At 36.0% G+C, this 22896-nt stretch overlaps 1 protein-coding gene across 1 annotated transcript; it reads right to left on the bottom strand.

Moving 5' to 3' along the window:
- Nucleotides 1-5553: 5553 nt before the first annotated feature.
- Nucleotides 5554-19303, bottom strand: oxtra (oxytocin receptor a). The gene is made up of 2 exons (XM_006630674.3): nucleotides 18110-19303; nucleotides 5554-7498 (listed from the first exon to the last, which is right to left on the bottom strand). The coding sequence occupies exons 1-2, from the start codon at nucleotides 19038-19040 to the stop codon at nucleotides 7251-7253; spliced, it is 1179 nt and encodes a 392-aa protein (XP_006630737.1). The 5' UTR covers nucleotides 19041-19303; the 3' UTR covers nucleotides 5554-7250.
- Nucleotides 19304-22896: the final 3593 nt, after the last annotated feature.

Here is a 22896-nt window from a genome sequence, read left to right as displayed (position 1 = left end):
CATTCTCCTCTCAGCCACCACCTCCAGGGGGTCAAGGCTCATCCCCAACACAGTGCCAGCCTTCTTGATAAGTTTATTGAGCCTATTTGCATCTTTTGTCATGATGCTGCTGCCCCAGCACACAACAGCGTAGAAGATGGCCGCCGCCACCACTGATTCATAAAAAATGTGTAGCAGTGTTCCACACACACCAAAGGACCTGAGTCTCCTAAGAACATAGAGTTGGCACTGACCTTTCTTGTACAGGGCGTCAGTGTTACCAGACCACTCCAGCTTATCATCCAGGTGTACCCCTAAGTACTCGTAGGAATGTACGCCCTCTATGTCCTCACCCTAGATGGAAACAGGTAAAGGTGTAGCGGTGTAGAGCAGTGGGTGGGCTCTAGACTTAAAACTATATAATTATAGGTTAGGGTTTTGCTGTTGGACTCAACAGCAAAGTAATTCACTCTGATTACTTTGGTAATGACCAGATAAATAAATGGGTACAAATGTAGGTGATGTTGAATAAAAGTTGTAGGCAAAATAGGAGTCAGAAGACCTTATTCACCTACCAAAATTTGACGCTTGTTGTTTACATTAGCAGGAGCTAAAGAAAGAATGTAAGGTTTACATTAGACACACAATCATGTGATAATTAAGTCCCTGTCCACTTTTGGGCATGAGTTTGACACTTGATTGGGAAGTCTACAGTCAGGAGTTTGCACATTCTCCCTGTGTTTACAAAGGTTTTCAATGAGTGCTTCGATTTCCTCCCATCTCCCAATGACATACATGTACTGACTAGGTTTGGTGGCTATTCTAAATTCGCTCTTTCTCCGTGGCCCTGCTATTGACTGGCACCCTATCTAAGGTGAAAGATGTCATGGCCTCCTGGTTCTTGCACCCTATGATTCTGAGGTTCCTTAACCCTCTTAACAACCTGCAACTCTCTGGTAATGGATGGATCTGTTAAACTTTGCATATGTTTTGCTCCATGGTACTGTAATTGCCCATTTTCTGTTATGTGCTTACACATGGGAGGAAGAATACATGGGAATTGGTTCACGGGAAGAATACAATGGAATTTAAACACAAGATTGAATTGTGCTTCTTTTACTGTGCAGCCTAGGAACTGTAGGCTTCACATTGTGGTAGTAAATCAGCAATACCATTCATACTTTCTTAATCAGACAATATTCCAATGCACTACCTCTCGTCCCCATAACTAGCCCGTGCTGTAGGGGTTGAGAGATCCATCTCCACACACACACACACACACACACACACACACACACACACACACACTAAAGATATCAAATGGAGTAAGAAATTTACCAAATAACAGGGGTGGATATTTCTAAGAAAGTTCAAACATACAGTACACCACACTGGTTCTGACATGCATATACACATGGGTTATTCTCAGATTACCATAGGGCCACAACCCCCTGAGGTAGCAAGAGGAAACCGCCATTGACAGATTGGTGTGCACACATCCATTCACCAAACAAGCTATTAGAGAGGTCGATAGTGTGTGTAGGACATTAGCAAGCTGCCAATGACCAAAAAATTGGTTGAGTCAGCTGCCAGGCATTAGAAAGCAGCACCACCAATCAAAGAGCCAGAACAACGAAGTAAAAGTGTGACAGAGGCTGATATGTCCAAGTGCATGGGACAAGGAACCAGTCTCCATTACTGTATGCTTAGACAACATTTAAAACATACAACAGTGAATTGAGGACGTAGGCATCAATTAAGTGCAATTTTCCATTTTATAAAATGGCTGTTCTAGGAGGCAAATTGTTTTTCTGTCCTATAAGGTCCATGGAATTATTCTTTCTGTTAAGTACTCTGCTTTTCAGTGCTGGCAGTAACTGAACATGTATGACGTGAGAAATAGACAGCAGCTGCCTTCACCTGGACACATTCACATGATGCAGGTGAAGGCTCCTGTAGAGCACAGGTAAGCACCACGCATGTAGGAGGTGCAGGCCTCCACCCACAGGCAGAATTTGACTTTCATACTTGTGAGGATAGGAAAGTGACTAACCAAAATAATTTCTTACTGATATACTGTATTAACTGTCAGTGTAATGTGTATTTACAGCCAATGAAATCAAATATTCACACAGCATGTTTATTGCTTCACTTCTGTATTTTAGTTATTTAAAAAAATGGTGTATGAAGTTTAATACTTTTACAAAATTATATTGCTTTTCAGATACATTTGCTTTATCACAAACTTGAAAAGTTATACTTATATGTAATTGTCTCTCCTTCTGGTTAGTGTAAAAATCCATGTGTTCTCTGGGGTCTCTTTAGCATCTTCTATGGAAAAAAGAAGTTCTTTTCTTCCTAGTTTGCATCCTCTTTCTTATTTGTCTCATCACAGGAAGAACTTTGTTATAATATGGCTATTCCATATGATAAGCTATTCCATCTTTGCAAAGTGGGACCTAAATGACAATTCCAGACAAATATGTTGCAGCTAAATGAAATAAACACAGTGACTTTCTAGAAGTTCCATTTGGCATAAAAGAATATTCTAATGCTTATCTGAGTACCCCCCCCCAAAAAAAAAGCTCTGACCTGGAAGTGAAGCCATTTTGTCAAGGGACCAACCAAGCCTGAACTCACCTGCAGAAGTATTTATATCTTGCAGCCTGCCATAACCTTTATAATAGCAGAGACCCTCAATTATGCTACCATATACATTCTAGGAACTGGGCACATAATAAATGTTCAGAGATAAGGGGAGGCCTATCTTTAAAATTATAATAATAATTGCTTACACACATAGTGCTTTTCTGGACACTCCACTCAAAGCACTTTACAGGTGTGCCAGAATGCTCACCACACACCAGCTATCAGTGGGGAGGAGAGCAGAGTAAGTAAGCCAATTTATAGATGGGGATTATTAGGAGGCTTATGATTGGTAAGGGCCAATGGGAAATTTGGCCAGAACGCTGGGGTTACACCCCTACTCTTTTCTAAAAATGTCCTGGGATTTTTAATGACCACAGAGAGACAGGACCTCGATTTTACATCTCATCCGATGACGGTGCCTGTTTACAGTATTCTGTCACTATACTGGGGCATTAGGACCCACATAGACCGCAGGGTGAGCTGGGTGAGCCCCACTAACACCTCTTCCAGCAGCAACCTTAGTTTTTCCCAGGAGGTCTCTCATCCAGGTACTGACCAGGCTCACACCTGCTTAGCTTCAGTGGGTTGCCAGTTGTGAATTGCAGAGTGATATGTAACAGGAAAAAGCACATTCCATAAATGCATGTATAAATGATTATTGTATATTTGCCACTTTGTTGTAAACCCGTTTTGTAATGACTATGAGTTGAAATGTAAATGATTTATTTTTACTAATTTTCATACACTTTTAATAGGTGGGGACTACCCTGTTTAGAGTATAATAGAAATGCCATTACATATCTCTAGGAAGCTTTAATCAGTATTAGGATGCAATTGAATGATTAAAATCTGTTACGAGCTGTTAAACTTGGGAGCCTGTTAAAGGAAGTCTTTTTATCAAAAGATCGACATGAGCGTTATGTGTGCTATTCCCAATTCCCAACTTTGTTACTTTGTCCTCCTGCATTTCTTCCATTGTTCCTACCGTGTTTGTTTTCAGTTCTGGCCTCCAGCACTGGAGATAAGCTGGGGGGGGGTCTCTTTTTTCAGCTCTGCCACTGGAGCTTAACCGCTGGAGCTTCTCCAGTATGCCAGCAAATCCAGAGCACTGCCAGCACTAATTGGCACTCTCAAGAAACAAAGCCCCCTTGCCAAAGCATGGCAACATGACAACATAAACAGCTCAATGGCATAATTCTTTTCACTGTGATTGCAAACAAACAGACAAGAACTCGGGGCTAAGGTTCTCTCAACAAAAAATTCGGTCCTTTAATGTTTAGATTACTCCTGTTATTACTTCTGCAAGGCACCCGTCACATTCAGTTTAGAATTGACTTTAAAATCCAATTTCTGACTTTCAAGACTTTAAAGGCTTGTTCCTTTTTTATGTAGCTGACCTTTTGCCCAATTATATCTCCAGCCGCACTTTTCAGTATTGTTTTGCAGGTTTCTCATGTGTTCCAGGCTGTGCACCACAGGTCACAGTGACTTCTGGTAAGATCTGATGCCTGCTGAGGACTTTTGCATGTTAAAACTCCTCTCAACCCAACATTAATCAAGGATCTGCAAGTAGTTACTGGTTGTAGTCAGGTTCAAAATGAATTAACAAAACAAGTGCCTACTGTAGCTCTGTTTGAGTTCAAGGTATACAAGTGATAGTACCCTATCTAAAACAATACATATACTGTAGTTCTAATGTGTAGAGAATACACACATTGTGATAACACAATGCAAACTAAACAAAAATGAAAAAGTAGGGGTTCATTCTGCTTGGACAAGTAGAAACAATACAAAACAACATTTCAGCTGTGTTTCAAACCTGAGCCTACCTGAAGAAGGCTCCAAGGCTAAAAGTATGTTTTTTTCTACAGTTTAGCATGGAATAAAATTATATGTGTCTCTTTGCAGCTTGCAGGCTGACAAAGCTCCCCACTGGAACAAAATTTAAATGAACAAATTCTAAAAAAACATTTAATGAATGTACCACTCATGGAATAAAGTTCCCAGTCCCTTGGAACAGATGTGCATGACTTCCATACTTTTCCTGAAGGATTTTAAAAAGTAGCCAGTTAGAAGGTTTTGAAGAAAGAGCAGAGCCAATATAAGTTTCATTCCTAGTAATTCAATTTATGAAAAAAAAAAACATTAATAGGCAAAAGTTCTATCTTGCCTGTATATTCCAAAAACCACTGCTTCTTCTAGCAACAGGGTATACAACTTATCCAGGGTCTGTTATATAGGCTACCTAAATAAAATCGGAAGATGTAGTTCTTATGAAGATCTTATGAAGATCTTACTTCATAAGAACTTATTTAAATACATATATCTAAATATTTTTGTTGAAGATTTGCACTTTATTAAAATTTTAAATGATTTCACAGTCACCACCTCAGCTATTGTTGAAATGTGTTCCTTTATAGAAACTTGTGCATGTACTGTAGATACAATAAGGAATGAGTCAAGCACATTAAACTTAATAAGCAACATTTATGGTATCAACATTACTATTAACATTTTTGTTTATAGCAAAGCCCCAGTACTTACCTGGGGTCACTGCATTCGATACTTACTTTAAAATTCAGCATGAATTGGAAAGTACACTTGCATGGATTAGTATGTACAAAAGCCTACCAAACAAACAATTTCTAATAATTTATAAAACATCTAAGGTAGAATCCAGCAATATTACAAACCAGTGCCTCAAATGCATTATCACCTGCAAATGCTGACAGTATTTACAGTGCACCTGAAACATCTGGTGGAACTACACTAAAAGGATGAAGTGTCTCTTAGAACTTGCCAGTCACCTGTGCAAACGTTAAAAACGTTAACAATTGTGTGATATCACTTGTACTTAATGCTGTCCTAAATCAGTTCACCAAATAAGTCAATAGGAAAAGTATTCTCATCATAAGAAGGACAATTTATTCATCATAATTACATAAAATAACAGTTTAAGTTGAAATACAAGACAATTCTTTTTCTGGCTGAAATTCACAAAGAAAATATGGGATACTGGAAAACTGCAATGCTGGAAGTTTTAATTGTAAAACCTGACAGACCAGAATTTGAAATATCTGCAGTCTGATTATTAATACTGTAAGCATTTTAAAATGTTTTGCATTTATTTCCTGCATGGAATTTTAAGAGCATAAAGGAAAAAAAAAAATCCATCATTACTGTTAATAAAATCAGAGTATTCAGCTCCATGTTGTTTTGACAGATGATTTTACTTAGATACATTTAAAACAGTGAAGTGTATGAGGGCAAACGTGCAGAAATGTACCACAGGTAATTCTGTAAAAAAAGAATCCATTATATGGATCACACTGTATTATACTGTATGATCAAAATGAGTAGATAGAGGTGCTTTGTTGTGACTCATACTGCTAGTCTATAATGTAGCTTTTTTCTTAAACAGTTACTGTACATGCACTTTAAAAAGCACACATGGAGTAATCAAGGTTTTCCACATGTCATAAGCACATCAAAATTGTGCAAATGAGAGGCTATTTGGGCAATCTTATTTTTGTTTGGTTGACAGGAGCTTGCCAGGGAAATCATCCGGACATTTCCCAGATCTGTTTCTACAACACTGGTGAGTATTTTGCTCCAGACAATCAGGCACATACTGTACTGTGTCAGTCTCACAGTATTGTTGGTAAAGTGCTTATTGAAACAGATTACAGATCAGCAGTAAGGGGAAATGAAAGAATCTGATAATGAATGCCACACTCTGAATGTTCACCACTGTGGATGAATCAGAGAGAATGCATACAAGGAGAAGGGGCTTCATTTAAGACAGGGATATGAATGGTGCCTGCCTTTTGACAGGTCTTCCATCAAAGCTTAATTTTCATAAAACAAACACTGAATGCCTACTAAACATACAAAGCTCGGGACTCTTGTTGACATTATAACATTTACTTGTTCCTTTCAAGAAAAAAAAAAGTGCATTTTTTCCATCTGCCAAACAACATGATGGAGGGAAAGTAATGCTAAGATATGCAAAATATGTATATAGAAATAAAAAATAACAATAAACAAAAACTTAATCTCTTTTTAAATTAAGAATATTGATTGTTTCTGTGCATGACTTGGCTTCCTTTTGGCTAGTACCAATATTACCAGCATCCTAAGAACTGTGAAACAAATGTGCACAGTAGGCATCACCATTTTCGGATGTTACATCTGTATCAGTCACTTTTATTAGGCAAATGCAAAGCATATTAATCCATAAACTGACTTTAAACTTATCAGAAGCAAGGCAGTGAGAGCAAAGTCCATTGAGGCTGCAGATGGATCTGTATGCCCATTTTAGCTGTATTTCTCTGTTTTAATTCATCAGAAACTCCTTTTCACAACGAGTCCTGTGTCTCTTTTTTGCAAAGTTGAATTCTATAAATAAAGGCTATTTACAAATAAACTTTAAACCACTTCGTTTTTTAATCTTTTAGTTTTTTCTTCTGTTTGGAAAAAAATACAATATACTGGAAACCCTTTTCTAAATTAGAAGGGCTTCTGTAAATAGGTCTTTCTTATAATAGTTTCAATTGGCGGATATGATATAAAAAACATAGTGCAATCGTTGTGTGAAAGTCCGAAGACGTGGCGCGCCGAGCTCATGTGGAGGAAGTCTGAGTGATACTCTTCTGGCTGCTACTGTTCTTGATGATGTAGGTGGAGGAGTTGCTTTTGCGGCTGGAGTCCAGCTCGCAGGAGCACTGCGTGGCTTTCAGGTAGCTCGCGGAGCAGCACAGGAAGTGCTGCATCAGGTCGTGGAACAGATGTCCCGCAAAAAACATGTAAATCCAGGGATTGCAGCAGCTGTTCAAGCTGGCCAGCAACATGGCAATGATGAAGGCTAGCTCTGCAAGATAAAACAGAAATCACGCTTACTTGTACTCTGGAGCGGCGCTCACCACAAAGTTCACAGGTTTCCCCTGGGGTTGCACAACGTCTGCCGTTTATAAATGGTTGTTGTGTTGTGTTTCTACTAATCCTATCAGAGGGCAATTGAATTACCGAACATGTTTTCTTCACTTCTTACGTGCGTACCTTAATTCCAGATATTACATTTTATTTTAATAAATTGTATTACTTTTGAGACACCTTGAAGCAAACCTGTAATGTGTTTCTTGATAATATTGGCAGTATGACTTATTTTGTATTTTTCAGCATTCTTTTCACAATCATATCAGAAATACTCTTTAAAAAAATACGAATTGTTACCTTTTAGGAGTTTATCATGCATTACATTCCCACCATTCTAGACTGAATTAAAAACAGAAGTAACACGTTTTACCTTATTGATCTTTTATGTCTACTAATGCTTTGATGTCTAGCTGGGAGTGAAAATCTTCCACTGCCGTGTTACAGAAATGAGCACATGCACACATTTCTGTGAAAAATTAAATCTGGCTGTAGCTCTGTTGTGTATCAAGCACAACAAATCACATTATTCATGGGTAATATTTAGACAATGTTGAATAGGCCCCTGAAGCAAACTGGCATTTCGGAAATCAGTTCAAGATTAATCGAGGCAGCATTTTTCCTGTGTTAAAACCCATACTGCTGATCTTTTTTGTATTAATCTTGGCTTTCCTTTTAAATCTAGCGCAAAGACATTTTTGAATTTTTAAGTGGTTAAGGTGAATTAGAATATCAGAGGAATGCAATGAAGTTCCATCTTTAACCAGCAGGTGGTACTAATGTACTCATGTGCTTCTAAATCATTCATTTTAATAAGATCAAAGAACTATCATCCACTTCAGGGACAAGAAAATATCTGGCACTTGGAAGATAATCTCAGTATATTTAAGAAAAAAAACCCATTTTAAATCATACTTCATGACTCTCACCAGAATCATAGATGCATAGATAATACATGCAAAAGAAAGCAGAAGAAAAACAAATGCTATTCTTCAACCTCATTTAGCTTGTAGGAACAGTACTATATGAAACACTGAAAAAACACTGAAGCACGTTTGAGCCACTTTAAACAAAGAATTGTTTTTTATAAAATCAAAAAATTCACATTTTAAAGTTTAAAGTAAAAATCCTTTGTTTTGGTGACATGTGTGATGGTTTGCTTAATTTTAAAACACTGGACAGACATTTCCAGTACACAGTAATGTACCAGATCGACACCGTACACACTTCACTACACAATATGATATGAAAGCAAAGGAACTGATAAGATATGCATTTCGACTGAGGGACCTTCACTTTCATTTATGTGTTTTTACAACTGTACAAGGCAGCTAGGTGACCTAATTTCCGCATCTGCCCGGTCTAGAGCCTGCAGAAGCAATGAAAGAATAAAGTGTGCAGCAGTATGAATGTCTGTGTATAGCAGGCTATTGACCATAAGGAAAAAAAGCCAAGCTACAGTATCTGCCACATAGCTCCTGCTTTAGTGGAGAAAACAATGCAGAGACATGGCTATCCCCAGTGCTGAGATTTGTGAGGTTAAAAAACAAGACAAAAGCAATTTCTCCCCATGAGCTTCATAAACCACAAGCTGCAGTCAATTAACCTAAAATGTTCTCAAGTTAAAAAGCTAGAACCTGTGTTAAAATAATGGTTAATTGTTTACTAAAAAAAGTTCTATCAGCCTATCAGTTCTATCAAATTCAAAACTCCTGTTGGAGGGAGCTAAGCAAAGCATTAAATTGCTTTTCTTTTCAGCCATGTAGAAACGTTATGCCAAGATGGAGTAGGGTTTGTAAAAACTAGATAAAGATGTTTCACAAGTTGTGACAAGTGCCACCTGCCCAAATAAAAACCTTCTCGGTCTATCTGTGCTGTGGCACGTCAAAACATTTTTTTTTATTTGTCTGCTTTCTAGTTTGTAGTTTAAGAGGGATATCATCTTCATTAAGTACTCAGGATTAATAGAAGGAGGATTATCAAACTGAAGTTAGATCGCAGCCAAAGTCACATTGCTTTGTGCCACAGGCTGCCTGCTCTGAGGTTTTATTTCCTCACTTAATAAAAGTCTTACTACTGATAAACACATTCAAAAGCCATGAGGGGGTTTTATAAGGGACAGCAGGCTCTAATTTCCGTTGAAAAGAACAATGATGTGATGCTATATTAAAAAACAAACGTAATAAAAGAGAAGTGTTGCAAAATTTGAAATCCTCTTGAACACTGTGCTGTTAAAGAATGGAACCCAGTTAAGATCACTTTAGCCATATACAATTTCTTGCATTACAAATTTGTCTTTTTCGCATACCCCAGCTTGCTCTCCAGGAGACACACAGACAGGGAGAGAAGCTTGGGGTCAGAGTGCAGGATCAGCCATTTATATAGCAACCCTGGAGCAGTTGGGGTTAAGTGCCTTGCTCTAGAGCCCAAGGGAGTAGAACTCCCCTGCCAGCCATGGGACTTGAACCAGCAACCTGCCAGCCACAGATGCAGATCCTTAACCACAGAGCCACCACTCTGCCCTTAAAAAAAACCAGTTAAGACTTTATCCATAGATTATCAGAAAGTAACAAATCCCTGGCAAGGCTTACGGCAACCATAGGTCTATCCTAGAAGCACTGGGCATAAGGTAGGACTGCACTCTCTAAAGGACATCAGTCCCTCACATGGCACTAGCATGAGCATAATTTAAACACACCAGATAACATACCCAGCATTTCTCTGGGAGCACCCAGAGATGGCCATACCAGACATAAAGATAGCATGCAAGCTCCACACAGATGGTACCCCAAGCTGGAATCAAACTATGGGTTTGAGCCTCTTCATCCTATAGGTACTGTAGGAGCTTATACATTAACCAACAAGGTTAAGACATCTAATTAAATATTCCAAACATTCACAAAGCATTCAATTCTGGATATTGTTGTCTCTAGTGAAATAAGCATCAGCTGTCTGTATTTCCATCCAATGACAGGTGAGTGAAAAAAAGCAAAAAAAAATGCTATTAAAGATATAGTTAAAAATGACAATGTACCATTAATTTTCTGTTTATCATCGTCTAGACTTATACATACTTTCTGCGAAGCTTCACAAAAACTATGTAATAGTCTAGAAGATACAGTTCAAAGCATATTTCTGCAGTGTGTTTAGTTATACTGTCTAAAAATACTTTACAGACAAGAACAAATACATACTTTAAGAAAAGATAATAGAGAGACTAAGCTTCACATAATTAAAAAGATAAATCAAGTTGATAAATGCATGTGAGTTTATCAGGGATTTGCACTGCAGCACAGAGAATACAGTAAAAACTTTACATAATATTTAAAAAAAAACAATGTAAAAACTTGTCTGTAACTCATAATTGATGTATTATCCATATATAAATGGTGGAGACGTGAGCATACAGGATGTGCATGTTTTTAATAATGGACTAATTCACCAAGGTATTTAAAATTCACTACATAGAGAGGAACACCACTTGCATATTGTACCAATTAACACAGAGAGTTCTTGTACAGTACAGTATATGAACTAAGTGAATTGCTAATACAGACATACAAGCATGGAAAGGTTAATGTCTTTAAATATCATTTTTTTAAATATATATATATTTTTTAATTTTGATTAGTTTATCAATAAATTATACTGCTCTAAAAGTATAATTTTTGTACATTCTTCTTTCCACATTAAATTACGTAGAACTTGGTGTGCCATGTCACCGTATAATCTATTTGTTTTTCATTAGACAAAAAAAGTCAGCATAGTACAGTATTTTGCTTCCTTTTTTAAAATGTTAACTAATCTACTTCTGAAGCTTCCCTTTACAGGACGTTAACTAACTGTCTTTTCTAGATCAAGAAACACATTTACAAACCACTTAAGCAAAAGAATAATATGAAGGCTTCTGGGCACGAATGTGTTAACTATAAGACACTTATGTACATTGAAGTAGAACTGATGTAGCTGTGTAGATGTAGCTTTTAATGGTTACCCTTAGGCCAAAAACTCAGATTTTAATGAAATTATTCTCATGTTTCCATTTTCCATCCCTGTTGTTGGCTTGTAGTTAGTTCAGGGGGAAATAAAAAGAAAACAATGTGGAATTATGCAGTCACTCATCTACTTAATGTAAAAAAGATGGAATTAGGTTTGCCTTTCGTGCACTTAAAACAGAAATTTGGGAGTAGGTATAGCTCAATATTTATTTTAGATATTGATAGTTGTCTGTCTGCCTTCATCTCTACAACGTTATCTGCCAATCTCTCTTTCTATAAGTGGAAATATATAGATAAATAATCTAATAGCCTTACTGAAACAATTGAATTTTATTGAGCCTGTAAAGTATCTCTCAGAAAGGCTGGTACAGATATGTTTTTTCTTAGCATTGAGCTACAGTATAATTCTTTTGGCAAACATTCCTTGAGGTTTTGAAAGCAGTCTGTAAAAGGGTTAAGACAAAAAGCGTTATTTTCTTTCAGCTTTCCTTTAAAAGAAAATTTAATATGCATACATTTTCTTTTGTGATAAAAGGGGCTTTTAATACTCAGTATCATGCATATCACAAAAGGAAATTGCACCTCTCAAAATCCAATCACGAACTTTGAAGTAAAGATGTAAGAGAAATAATGGAAAAGTTTAAAGCAACAGCATATCCGAATTTACCTTTATCTGTATGCCATAGGCAATCATTGAAATTACTGTGACTTCTTTTTTAACATTTGCTTATAGTTCAAGTTATTTAAGGAATGAAAATACTTTTGTATATAATTTAGATTTGATAAGATCTGTTTGTTCAGTCTGGAAGATAAAGACATAATCATAAATCATTTTCTTGGACACACAAATTTAGAATTTTTTCGGAACAGTTATACCAAATATAGATTTAATTTTTGAATGTCTGTCTTCAGGGTGGATATGAGAATAATTTTTTAATGTATTATTTTCATGCTAACCAGTAGTCATGTCTTCTGCAAAATTCTATTTTATCATGTGTTGCATAGCAATATAAAGAAGAAGAAAATGAAGAGGTAGCAGAAAAATCTGAAGAATGTTTTATAGGAATTGTAGCATACCTCCAAAAAAAGTCTCAAAATATGCTTTTGAATGGCTTGTGAACTCACTCCATATTAATTTGATAAATTAGATAGATATTATTCTAATCGTCTAGTTGTGCATCACATAAATGTATTTCTTCCAAGACAAATTCATGCTTGTTTTTGTATTCATTGAATTTTAATTTTAGTTAAGGCATCATATTATTGCTTAATGGAAACAAACATTTGTCTCCAGAATGCAATCACAAAGACATAACTGAATAATCAAAATTTTAGAAGCTACTGTAAGTGCTAATACATTACTGGTCAAATATTTAGATTTATCTGCCTTTGTTGCTTTCTTAGAGGAGCTTCATATGCACATAATGTCATTGATTAGTTGAATTAAACAATGAATTGCATGTTGACTACAGTTTCTATAGAGGTTCATCTGTATGGCAATAAAATTCTTAGGGATAGTTAAAATGGATTTAGAATAAGGTTGGGCTTGTTTAACTGTTAGAGGTCTTTGAACAAGTTACTGTACATCAGTAACACATACATAAAGAGCACCTTTAGATTTTCAAAAAGCTTTCGATAAGGTTTCTGATAAATTCTTATTAATATAATTCACAAATTTCTGGTTATCGGCATACAAAGTAATGCAGTTTTTGGGTCAAACATTAATTAATGGAAAACACAAAGTATAGGTAAGGGGTGAATGCTAAAAAATGCTTATATCACTGACTGATTCTGGGATAGGTTAGGATATCTCACTTCCTGAGCTTCCTTTTGCACATCTTTCTCACATCCCTCTTACCACCCATATGCAACCTTGCTGCAGCTCGCTGGCTCATTTCTCGTTAAAGAGAGCCTGCCTTTCCCTCAGCTAGGTGAATTATACCAAACAAAGCCCTAATACATTTAATCTCTATATCGTACTTAATAAGATCTGACTGAACTAATAGAAACAATAGAAAGTTGATTGTATCTGCATTACTGGAGAAAACTTTTGGGTTCCTATGCTTATAGGAAGTAGGACTCTAAAACATACTTACTGTAAAAAAGCTGTCTTTAGTGTAACCTTTGTATAATCGTCGCAAAGAGTTCCAAGAAAAATCATTATAATGCATTTTTTACCTGTCTGTCATATGTGAGCTTGATTTATTACTCTGTTACCAGATCTGTGCCGGAAAATAAACTCACATGCTTCTCATTTTGTTAACAGTTTATTATTTACCAATTAGTAATAATAACCCAAGTTATTTCCCACCTGCTATTTTGCTACAATATATTAATAAAGTATACTGAGGAAAGGTGCTTTAATTGCACATAAGTACTGGCATAAAGAATTTCATTTTCCTCCTTTTTCTTCCATACGTTGAAAAATATTAATTTGATTCAGTGATTAATAAAAATAATGGAATGACAATTGTGACCAATTCTCTGAAAAGGTAAATGAATGTAGTCTTTAAACATTGACATCCTAATACGTGTTTTACCTTATGATATTAATTTCTGTATGTGTCTTAAATGGGTAATAAAGTACATTTTTTTCTCTAATTTACATAGATATTTGTCCTACAGTATGTATTAAAGCTGCACATGTAAATTCATGATTGAATTAGGCTAATTGTTTATCATGAAAAACACGTCTGATTCTGAGCTACAGTATGTTACAAAAAACATACTTTTCTGCATTTACTGTTACAGTATATGAGGAAGATCATGCTGGGCTTAAACGTGTTGCCTATTTTCTGATGTGCACAATGTCCTATTTGTGAACGTTGTGAAATACACATAGAGTGGAACACATTGATTTTACACCTTTTATCCTGAATCGGAATATTTCCAATCAAGGTGTTTTGAACACTCAGCCACGAGAAAAAAAAAGAACGTTTTGTATTGTGAAGCATTGTGGGACTGGGTTCATCGTTTCTTGTTACTGTATTAACTGTCCGATGCAGTTGTGCAGTTGTGGAATTTTCCATTCCTGAAGTACATTTTGCAGTACTGTGAGACAAACAGATATTTTTTTTTAATCAAAACCAGCTCTTATAAGAACTGTATTACCAAACGTCACACAGTATAAAGGAAAGGAATGTTAATATTTATGCTACTGGTTGTTGTGGTATCCATGATTTTACTGGCAATCTAATTGGAGTTCTACAGTACACTGACCTTGTTAAAGTTGAAGTGCCACAGTGGCCTGTCCATCAGAGTCTTTTGAATAAGTTCATTCAGCATACAGTAAACAAACAGTTGGTGTAATCAGATTGGAATCCCTTCAGCACAAGCAAGGCCAGAAAGTATAAGGACTATTGTTGCACGTAACAAAAAATTCATAAACGATGACAACTTTTGCTTTTACTCCTAACAATTATGATTATAATGATAGCAAAGAAGACTAAAAAAAATACATTTTACTTGGCCTTATATAGCATTGACGGTAGATTCCGCACAAGACTTTAAATATTTCCAAGGAAGATATATCAGCAATAGTACTATAACAACTGAGTTTATGCCAGAATTACCTTAATGGTCTGGCAGTATAGACATTCCAGTTCTTTTTAATACACTATATTTGTTTTAGAAATTGGTCTTTTCAGACCAAGCTAAATGTACTGGTCCTCAGCCTGTGACTAACTTATATGAACTTTAATGTAACTATTTTTTGAATGTTTGCATTATTCGTATTTGTGTGATCTGATGGTGCAGTGGTTAGCATTGTAGCCCCTCAGCACTGGTACCCTGGGGTAAACTCCTAGGCTGCTATCTATGTGAGTTTGCATGTTCTGTCCATATTTATGTAGCTTTCCTCTGGGTGCCCTGGTTTCCTCCCACAGTCCAAAGACACACTGGTAGGTTAATTGGCTTCTGGGAAAAAACTGGCCCTTGTATGAGTGTGTTTGTCTGTGTGTCCTGCAATAGATTGGCATCCCACCCAGGGCATATCCTGCCTTGCACACTTTGCTTGCCATATTAAGCTCTGACTCCCCCGCCACCCTTTATTATTTAAAGCGGTTAGAAAATGCTGGATATTTGGGCATTCATCCTGCCTTTCAATGTGTCACTTTTTCATACTATTATTTGAACAAGTAATTCAAAGGAGAAAAAAAGAATCTGTATTTATAAGGACAACACAGAGACCCATTTTTACTGCATGACTCTCCAGGCCACAGACCGCCTTTAAACCTTATTGGGAATGTTCCCTCCCACATTATCAGGGAAGAGCAAAGTGAAAAAAACAATAAGATAATTAAACCAATTTAGGACATGTTTAATGCTGAAACAAAGAAGCTATGAAAGACTACTTCTCAAGCTCTTTATTTAAAGCTTATCTGAGTACAAAATGAGTGAAAAAGCTCAGTGGTGAGTCTTCCAGTGCCCATTCCTTTTTGCACTAGTCACTATTTAGGTCTTCTCTTTTTATGTTTTTATGCATTTTTAATAGCAATGTCAAACGTTTTAGATTTTGAGAACATTGCATAAGTAACTGCATATGCAAAATGTAATACCAAAATATTGTCAGTGTACTGTGCTGTGCTCCATCCAAACCCCATGTCCCTGCTGCTTGCTAGAATTAAAACAACCTGAGTCTAAAATCTCTACTGCTGCAGATTGGTATGCCATCTGATGTGCCACAGTGGCCTGTCCATGAGAAACAAGGAGAATTTCCTTATGCAATTTTGCAGAACCACCAGGGTGCTCAGGATAACATAAGGAACAGATAAATTTGATGCTGACTTCAAGCATTTTTTGAGAAAGCTATACTGCAGTATAATGTTGTACTGTTTCATCTACAGTATAATCTGTTGAAATGTTGATGATACCATGCTGTATATTAAATGTTTAAATGTGATTTCTACTGTCATAGAAACTAAAAGGCATCTTTTGCTCTATACAAAATTCTACAGAATAAAAATAATGGAAGAGCTCTTAACAAAGACTACATATTTTTCCACGAATCCCAATTATACATTCTCAAAAACAACGCACCCAGATTTTTCCTATCCACAAACATCATCCTGTTTTCATTTCAGGAACGCAAAAACATTTTCTTGGAATGGTCTTCTCTAAAAGCATTTCTAATTTAAACGTGTGTTTAAATGCTGTTTTCCGTCACTGAGATGTTTTGACAGATTCAATTTACAGGCTTCATAAAGAGGTCTATTAAGAATGTCCTTTTTCTCAAAATCCTGATTAGGAGGATGAGGATGCTCATACTCTGTGTTAGGTCATCTTGTTCTTTGTTGTGTTTGTACACCAGTCACGCATTTTCTGATTAAGCATACTGCATGTGCGCCGATAGCAATGTCAGTTTGGAAACATTTGTCATCACAGCTGCATCCTACATTTCTGTTGCACAAACAACATAATGAAATACAGTATGTACTGTATCTGACGTAAACTTGCTGATATGATCGCGACATACTGTACAGTATAGTACACAGCTAACAGTCTAGCTAATTAATTTCAGGTCAAAACGTTTATTTAGTTTTTTTCTCTTTAATGAGTTATTTTCTTAATGCAATTTATCTTTAACAAGAATATATACTGTAAGTTAATTTGTAAAAAAAAAAGACCAAACTAAGTTGTGTTATTTAAAAAAAACCTATTCAGCTAATTTCCAGTGTCGTCAGGGGTATTCAACAGTTATGTCTCTTCAAAAGTTCAAAAGTTACCTTGCCAAAGAACTAAATACCAAAGAAGTTGCTGTCGGCCTAATTTTATATTCTATTATATTTAATGAATCAGGCAATGAGTGAAGTATCGAAGAATATCAATCCTACACCTTAATTATTAATACAATCAATGTGACCTATTCACAACAACAGGGAACGTGTAGCATTTGGTTTTGTAAAGCCATGAAGTGGACAACTGCGATATTGGTGACTATATCCTAACTGCCCTCGCTATAAAACAGAACACCAAGAACATTATTGACACAATCTTCTGCTGTGCTGTATGCTGTGTGTTAAGAGTTTGATTCAGCTGGCAACAAGCAGAGGCTATAGGCACTTAAGTCAACCTTGGTTACTTTTGGCTTTATAACATTTCTAAATTAGCTAAATAATATATACACTAAAACTTAAAAACGGTTCTACGTCTGCATTGTTGGTCTAGCCCAATACTTGCTAAATTAATACTCATCAATACCTAATACTTTGCCACGTCATTTGTTTCTATGATTTTATATGATGGATTTCCAGGGGATACTGAATTGGACACAACACCGGTGTCCACTGTATCTTGCACTTTTGCCATTACATGCTTTTTTGTGAACAAACAAGACAAATAAAGACAATATCCTGGGATGTAGTTAGGAGAGCCCAAGTGCATGTGTCTTATGGTACTGAAATGCTTCAAATGATGACCTTACACTTTTCAAAATAACAGTATTAACGAGCTTTTCTGTAAAACGCAATTAACGCACTGCAATTTGCTTTATTTCTCCCTCCCCTACTCGATTGTCAATTTAGAGAATTAATTCACGGCAACAGAAGATGTACCTTCTCTGGGAGCTGCCGGGTCCCACGCCGACCACATCTGCACAAAGAAAAAAGGGGTCCAGCAAACGATGTAAGCCAAAACGATGACAAAAGTCATTTTCACCGTTCTGATTTTGGCTTTGGAGATCAGCTTTACGCTGCTCACTCGGGAGAGTGCAGACCCTTTGAAAGCTTTCGGCGTTAAAGGTATACTTTGGTCCTTCCGAGTTTTCAGTTTGAAGTTTTGCCATATTTTAAAACTGATCAGTCCGTAGCAGACACTTAGTATGGCCACTGGTATTATATAGATTGTGAGGCTGATCCATGTCACATAAGCTTTGGCGCCCCAAGGCTGAATAAAATCCCCCCAGCAGTCATAAACTCCAGAACCTGCCGGTATCTCCCTCAAAGAGAATATGTACACTTGTGGAATGCTAAACAAAAGACTGAGGACCCACGATGTAATGATGTAGAACCGATCGGCTCTTCTGTGTAAGGACCGCAGAGGCTGGCATATCGCCAAACATCTGTCTATGGACATCAGAACAAGCATATACGTTGAAGCGAACATTCCCACAACCTGCAGGTACTTTACTAATCTGCAGAGAAAATCGGGCCCATAAAAGCGAAAGGTGATGTCCCAGATGAGCTGCGGCAATACTTGAAAGATTGCCACGACCAGGTCTGCAATACTGAGGTGCTTCATGAAAAAGTACATCCGAGACTGGTTGTTTTTAGTCGTGTATATAGCCAGGAGGACACACAGGTTACCGGTCAATGCAAGTAGCAGGATGAGGGCTAGCACTGTTACTTCGACTTTGGCTACTTCTTCGTTCCGCAACACCGGGTTCACGGTGCCGTTTGCCTCTCTAGTGGCGTTAGCGAGGCTCGAGTTCTCCAAAGACGCATTCACGGACCACAAATCCTGATCCTTAAAGAGAATATCCTCCATCACGCTTAAAACTTTCCCCCCTTTTACCGTTTCGTTTTAAACGTTTGATGGGTCTACGTTTTTGCTTCAGTTGTATCACACGCAGGTGAGCATCTTTATGTTGTGGACTTATTGTCTTCGTTTAACTAAACAGATGCCACGTGAAATGATCACAATTCAATAAGCAGTTTCCATCATTTTGTTTTGGAAAGTCAGTTGTTTGTTTCTTGCGATTTTGCAGGAGAACGTAGTTTCTTTGACCAAGGCAAAAAACAGCTCAGTCACAAACTAGGAGAAACGAGAGTAAATAATTTGTTGATATGAAAGCAAAACATTCTGTTAACATGCATTATTTTTTAAAAAAATGCAATGGCTCAAAATATAAGCATTGTGAATAATGAATTGGAAATAACTGGCAACGAAAAACATATTGACAAAACATTAACATACATTTTTAATATGGTAAATTATTTATGCAAGTAAAATTACATACCTTTAATGTTTTTTTTTAACAAAAATCCAATTCCACAATTTAAGGTCTAAATTGTTGCTTTATATCCTTTATTGTGAATGTATTTAGTTCTTATATCCTTTTATAGAGATTATATTTGGTTTTCTCACATAGTTCTTCGTAGGTTTAAATCCAGCAAGTGAAGCCTCACTCTGAGCGCCACGCAATATATGTCCCGGGTCTTGATATTTATACCTCCTGTGCATCTCAGCCTATTGAAGAGGTCTGGCCTGGTCTTTTACATTTCTACCAGTAGGTGGAGCTTCGTGCAGTAGTTTAGCTTGAGCTAAGTATGATTAAGATACAGTACGCTCCTCTGCAGTTGCTACATTTACCCACAGTTACCTTTTTCAATTGGATGATTGATTTCATTGGCATTCTACCTATAATTTAACATAATTTTTTAGCCTATGTTATTCTAGGAAGATCTGTACAATGCTATTTCTCTGAGTTGCTATTTCAGAAAAGCAAGCAAACATAGTACTTTTTATTTCAACTTAATTTGAGAAAACATCGTAATGGTAAAATTAGATTATAGGATAGTACATTTAGACATGCATATTCAGTCAGAGTTGTCAAATCGATATCTGGCCAAAAAGCATTGCAACTAAACTGAAAAGACCAGCATTTGTAACAAACTGAAAAACTTTAGGATATTCTGATTGGGAACAATTAGAACAGTTTTTATTTTAATTCCCAGATAATTGGGGATTATATATAATTTGTGGGTTTAAGCTTTGGTTTCCATTGGCTCATAAATAATAATCATAATTCATATTTTTCTGCTAATAGACTGTACGTCTTAAGGTTCAGTACAAAACTACAAAGCGTCTTGAGTTACATTGAGCTACTTTGTCATTCTAAGCAAAATGCATGCAGATGGGAGGAAAATTGCATGTAACAGTTGGGAGGGAATATGTGCTACCTGTTGGCACAGCTGTCCAGAGGACACATTCTTCATGTTTACATTTTCAGTAGAGAATATTCTTTTTTGATGAAAATTAAAGTTTCTTTGAACTAGCTCCTTGAACCAGCTTCAAAGTGAACTAGCATTATGGAGAAACAAATTAATGTAATAAGTCATGGCTTTGTAATACAAGACAAGAAAAACAGCTGAAAATAGAGTCCATATTTTACTAAAAAAAATGCTTTGCTCATCAAAAAAATGTCCCTCTATGGAGATTTTAATATTCTGAAGGGAAATTTAGCTTCATATGAAGTGTTCTTCTTTATATATATATATTAAAGCAGAAAAAATTACTGATTTCCGACTCTATTGACAAATAATGTTCCACATACTGTACATGGATTTACTTTTGAAGGTCTAACAACATAGCACACATACTGTAGGAGATCGCCGTCTACATAAGTGCAAAAATAATATGGAGTGTAAACAGTTAAAGTAAGGAGTAAATTCATTTTATCCATATGTCTTTGCATCCCATTTTAACATATTAAGGTTGCGTGTCATTTCTGTCTATACAGTTAAAAGAAATGTGTACTACAGACTTAAGCAACAACATTCATCTTACTTTGCAAGCATGCCTTTCACGAATCTTACAGAAAGTTTTCATTAGAGTGTGCAGCTATCTCAAAAGTTGTTTTCAAATGTTTCCACATTAAAAGCAAAGTTTCTTACTTTTTTTCTTGTCCATATGCTTCTGTAGAATCACCTCCTGCCAGCAGGCAGAAACAACAGTTGAACAGTTGCATGCTTGTTTGAGTATATGATATTCAAATCTGGTTTACTGTTTGTCATCCTGTCTGAACTCTCTCTGAAAACGTGAAGGTTTTTATAACATAGGATTTTGGAAGTGAAGACTGGATGTTAAAACATTCAGAAGGCATCTGTCTGTCTTTCAAAGAGAATATGGAAGATTCTACAAAATGTACAATCACAGACTTACAGTACAGTATACTGTAAATGCTTCACATGCAATTCTTACAGAATTGTTTCTGATTAAGTATACATTATGTGCGCCTATAGTAAATATAGATAAAATATCAGAATGTTTTATGGAATGTTTCAGGGCCACCTTGCAATTAATACATTTAAACCTTTATTCATTTTATATATTTCTTTTGTTGAAGTGGCCATACCATTTCAAATCATAAATTAAACCAGGGATATTCCCCAAAAATTATTACAAGATATTTCAGATACAATATTTATACTGTTTGTTATTATTGTTATATATTATATAATGTTATTTATTTTTTTAATTAGCTTAGTTGTCAAGCCTGGCTCTTTATCATGCAAGGAGATGACAGAAATTCCCCATCATCATTTTCATAGCCCTGTATATATTTCTAAAAATGCTTAGTCTAGAGTAAATGTTGTTCTTGTCTCATAAGCTTACGAACTTTTATTCTAGGTTTACTTTTAGAGAGTTTCATCAACTGTGCTTCTGGATGTAATTATCAGAGAGAACATCTTACTATTTAAATTCATTGATAATTTTTCAAAGTTGTTGTAAATTATTGCAAAACAAATACTATTAAAACTTTGTTGTATCAAGGTCACTGATAATGCAGAGAGCAGGGAAAGCAAAAATGATGATAAATCTTTTTCCATTGCACTCTCAGCCTGTCTAAAACAATCTAGTAATTCATTACTATATCATCAGACATGTAATTGTTTAGATGTCTGTACCTGCAGAGATGTTGAAAATAGCAGGGACAATTTGTGATTGTATACCTTGATTCAGCTGGATAATGAAAGGATAATATTATGTGCTATTTGGCACATATTTGATGTCTCATTGTATATTATTCTACTAACGTCACTGTATTTTCTGTCACACACTTTTAACAATTAATTTTTATCTGCCTTCACCCATTGCATAACATTTTGAATTAAATGCTAATTAATGAATGTCTAGTATTCACACCAGTTTAATCTGTTAGTATGCATAAAAATGTTTAAGATCAAGTACAGTAAATAAGTCTCTCAATTGTCATAATTAGAGATAATTGTTTGTTGTTTTCAGAGGAAATAGTCTTTACTGTTCTTAAATACTGTTCTTAAGTACAGTATGAACAAAATGAATGCTAGTGTGATGCTAGCATTTGTTTTGAAAGACGATTTTGACAAAATATCTGTGCAACTCAAAACAATATGACAGAAAAAATTAGAGAAAGCCTCAGGAATGTGTATCACTACAAAATTGTGTTTACAGTTTAGATCCAGCTGGAAAATAATCTAATCTTAAATAAAAATACAGAAGTGTTTAGACTTGGAGCTCACACTAGTTTAAATCATTAAAAGAAACCTGAATTTAAAAATGGCAAACAAAGTACCACTGTTGTTTGTTGTTCTGTTTTAACATAATTATGTATGAAGGCCCTTTCCTCCGAAGCCCTAGC

Source organism: Lepisosteus oculatus, chromosome 4 (assembly GCF_040954835.1).
Source record: "Lepisosteus oculatus isolate fLepOcu1 chromosome 4, fLepOcu1.hap2, whole genome shotgun sequence".
NCBI classification, from domain to species: Eukaryota; Metazoa; Chordata; class Actinopteri; order Semionotiformes; family Lepisosteidae; genus Lepisosteus; species Lepisosteus oculatus.
The sequence above is the reverse complement of the archived record's forward strand: the minus strand, read 5'-3'. Positions and strand labels throughout refer to the sequence as shown.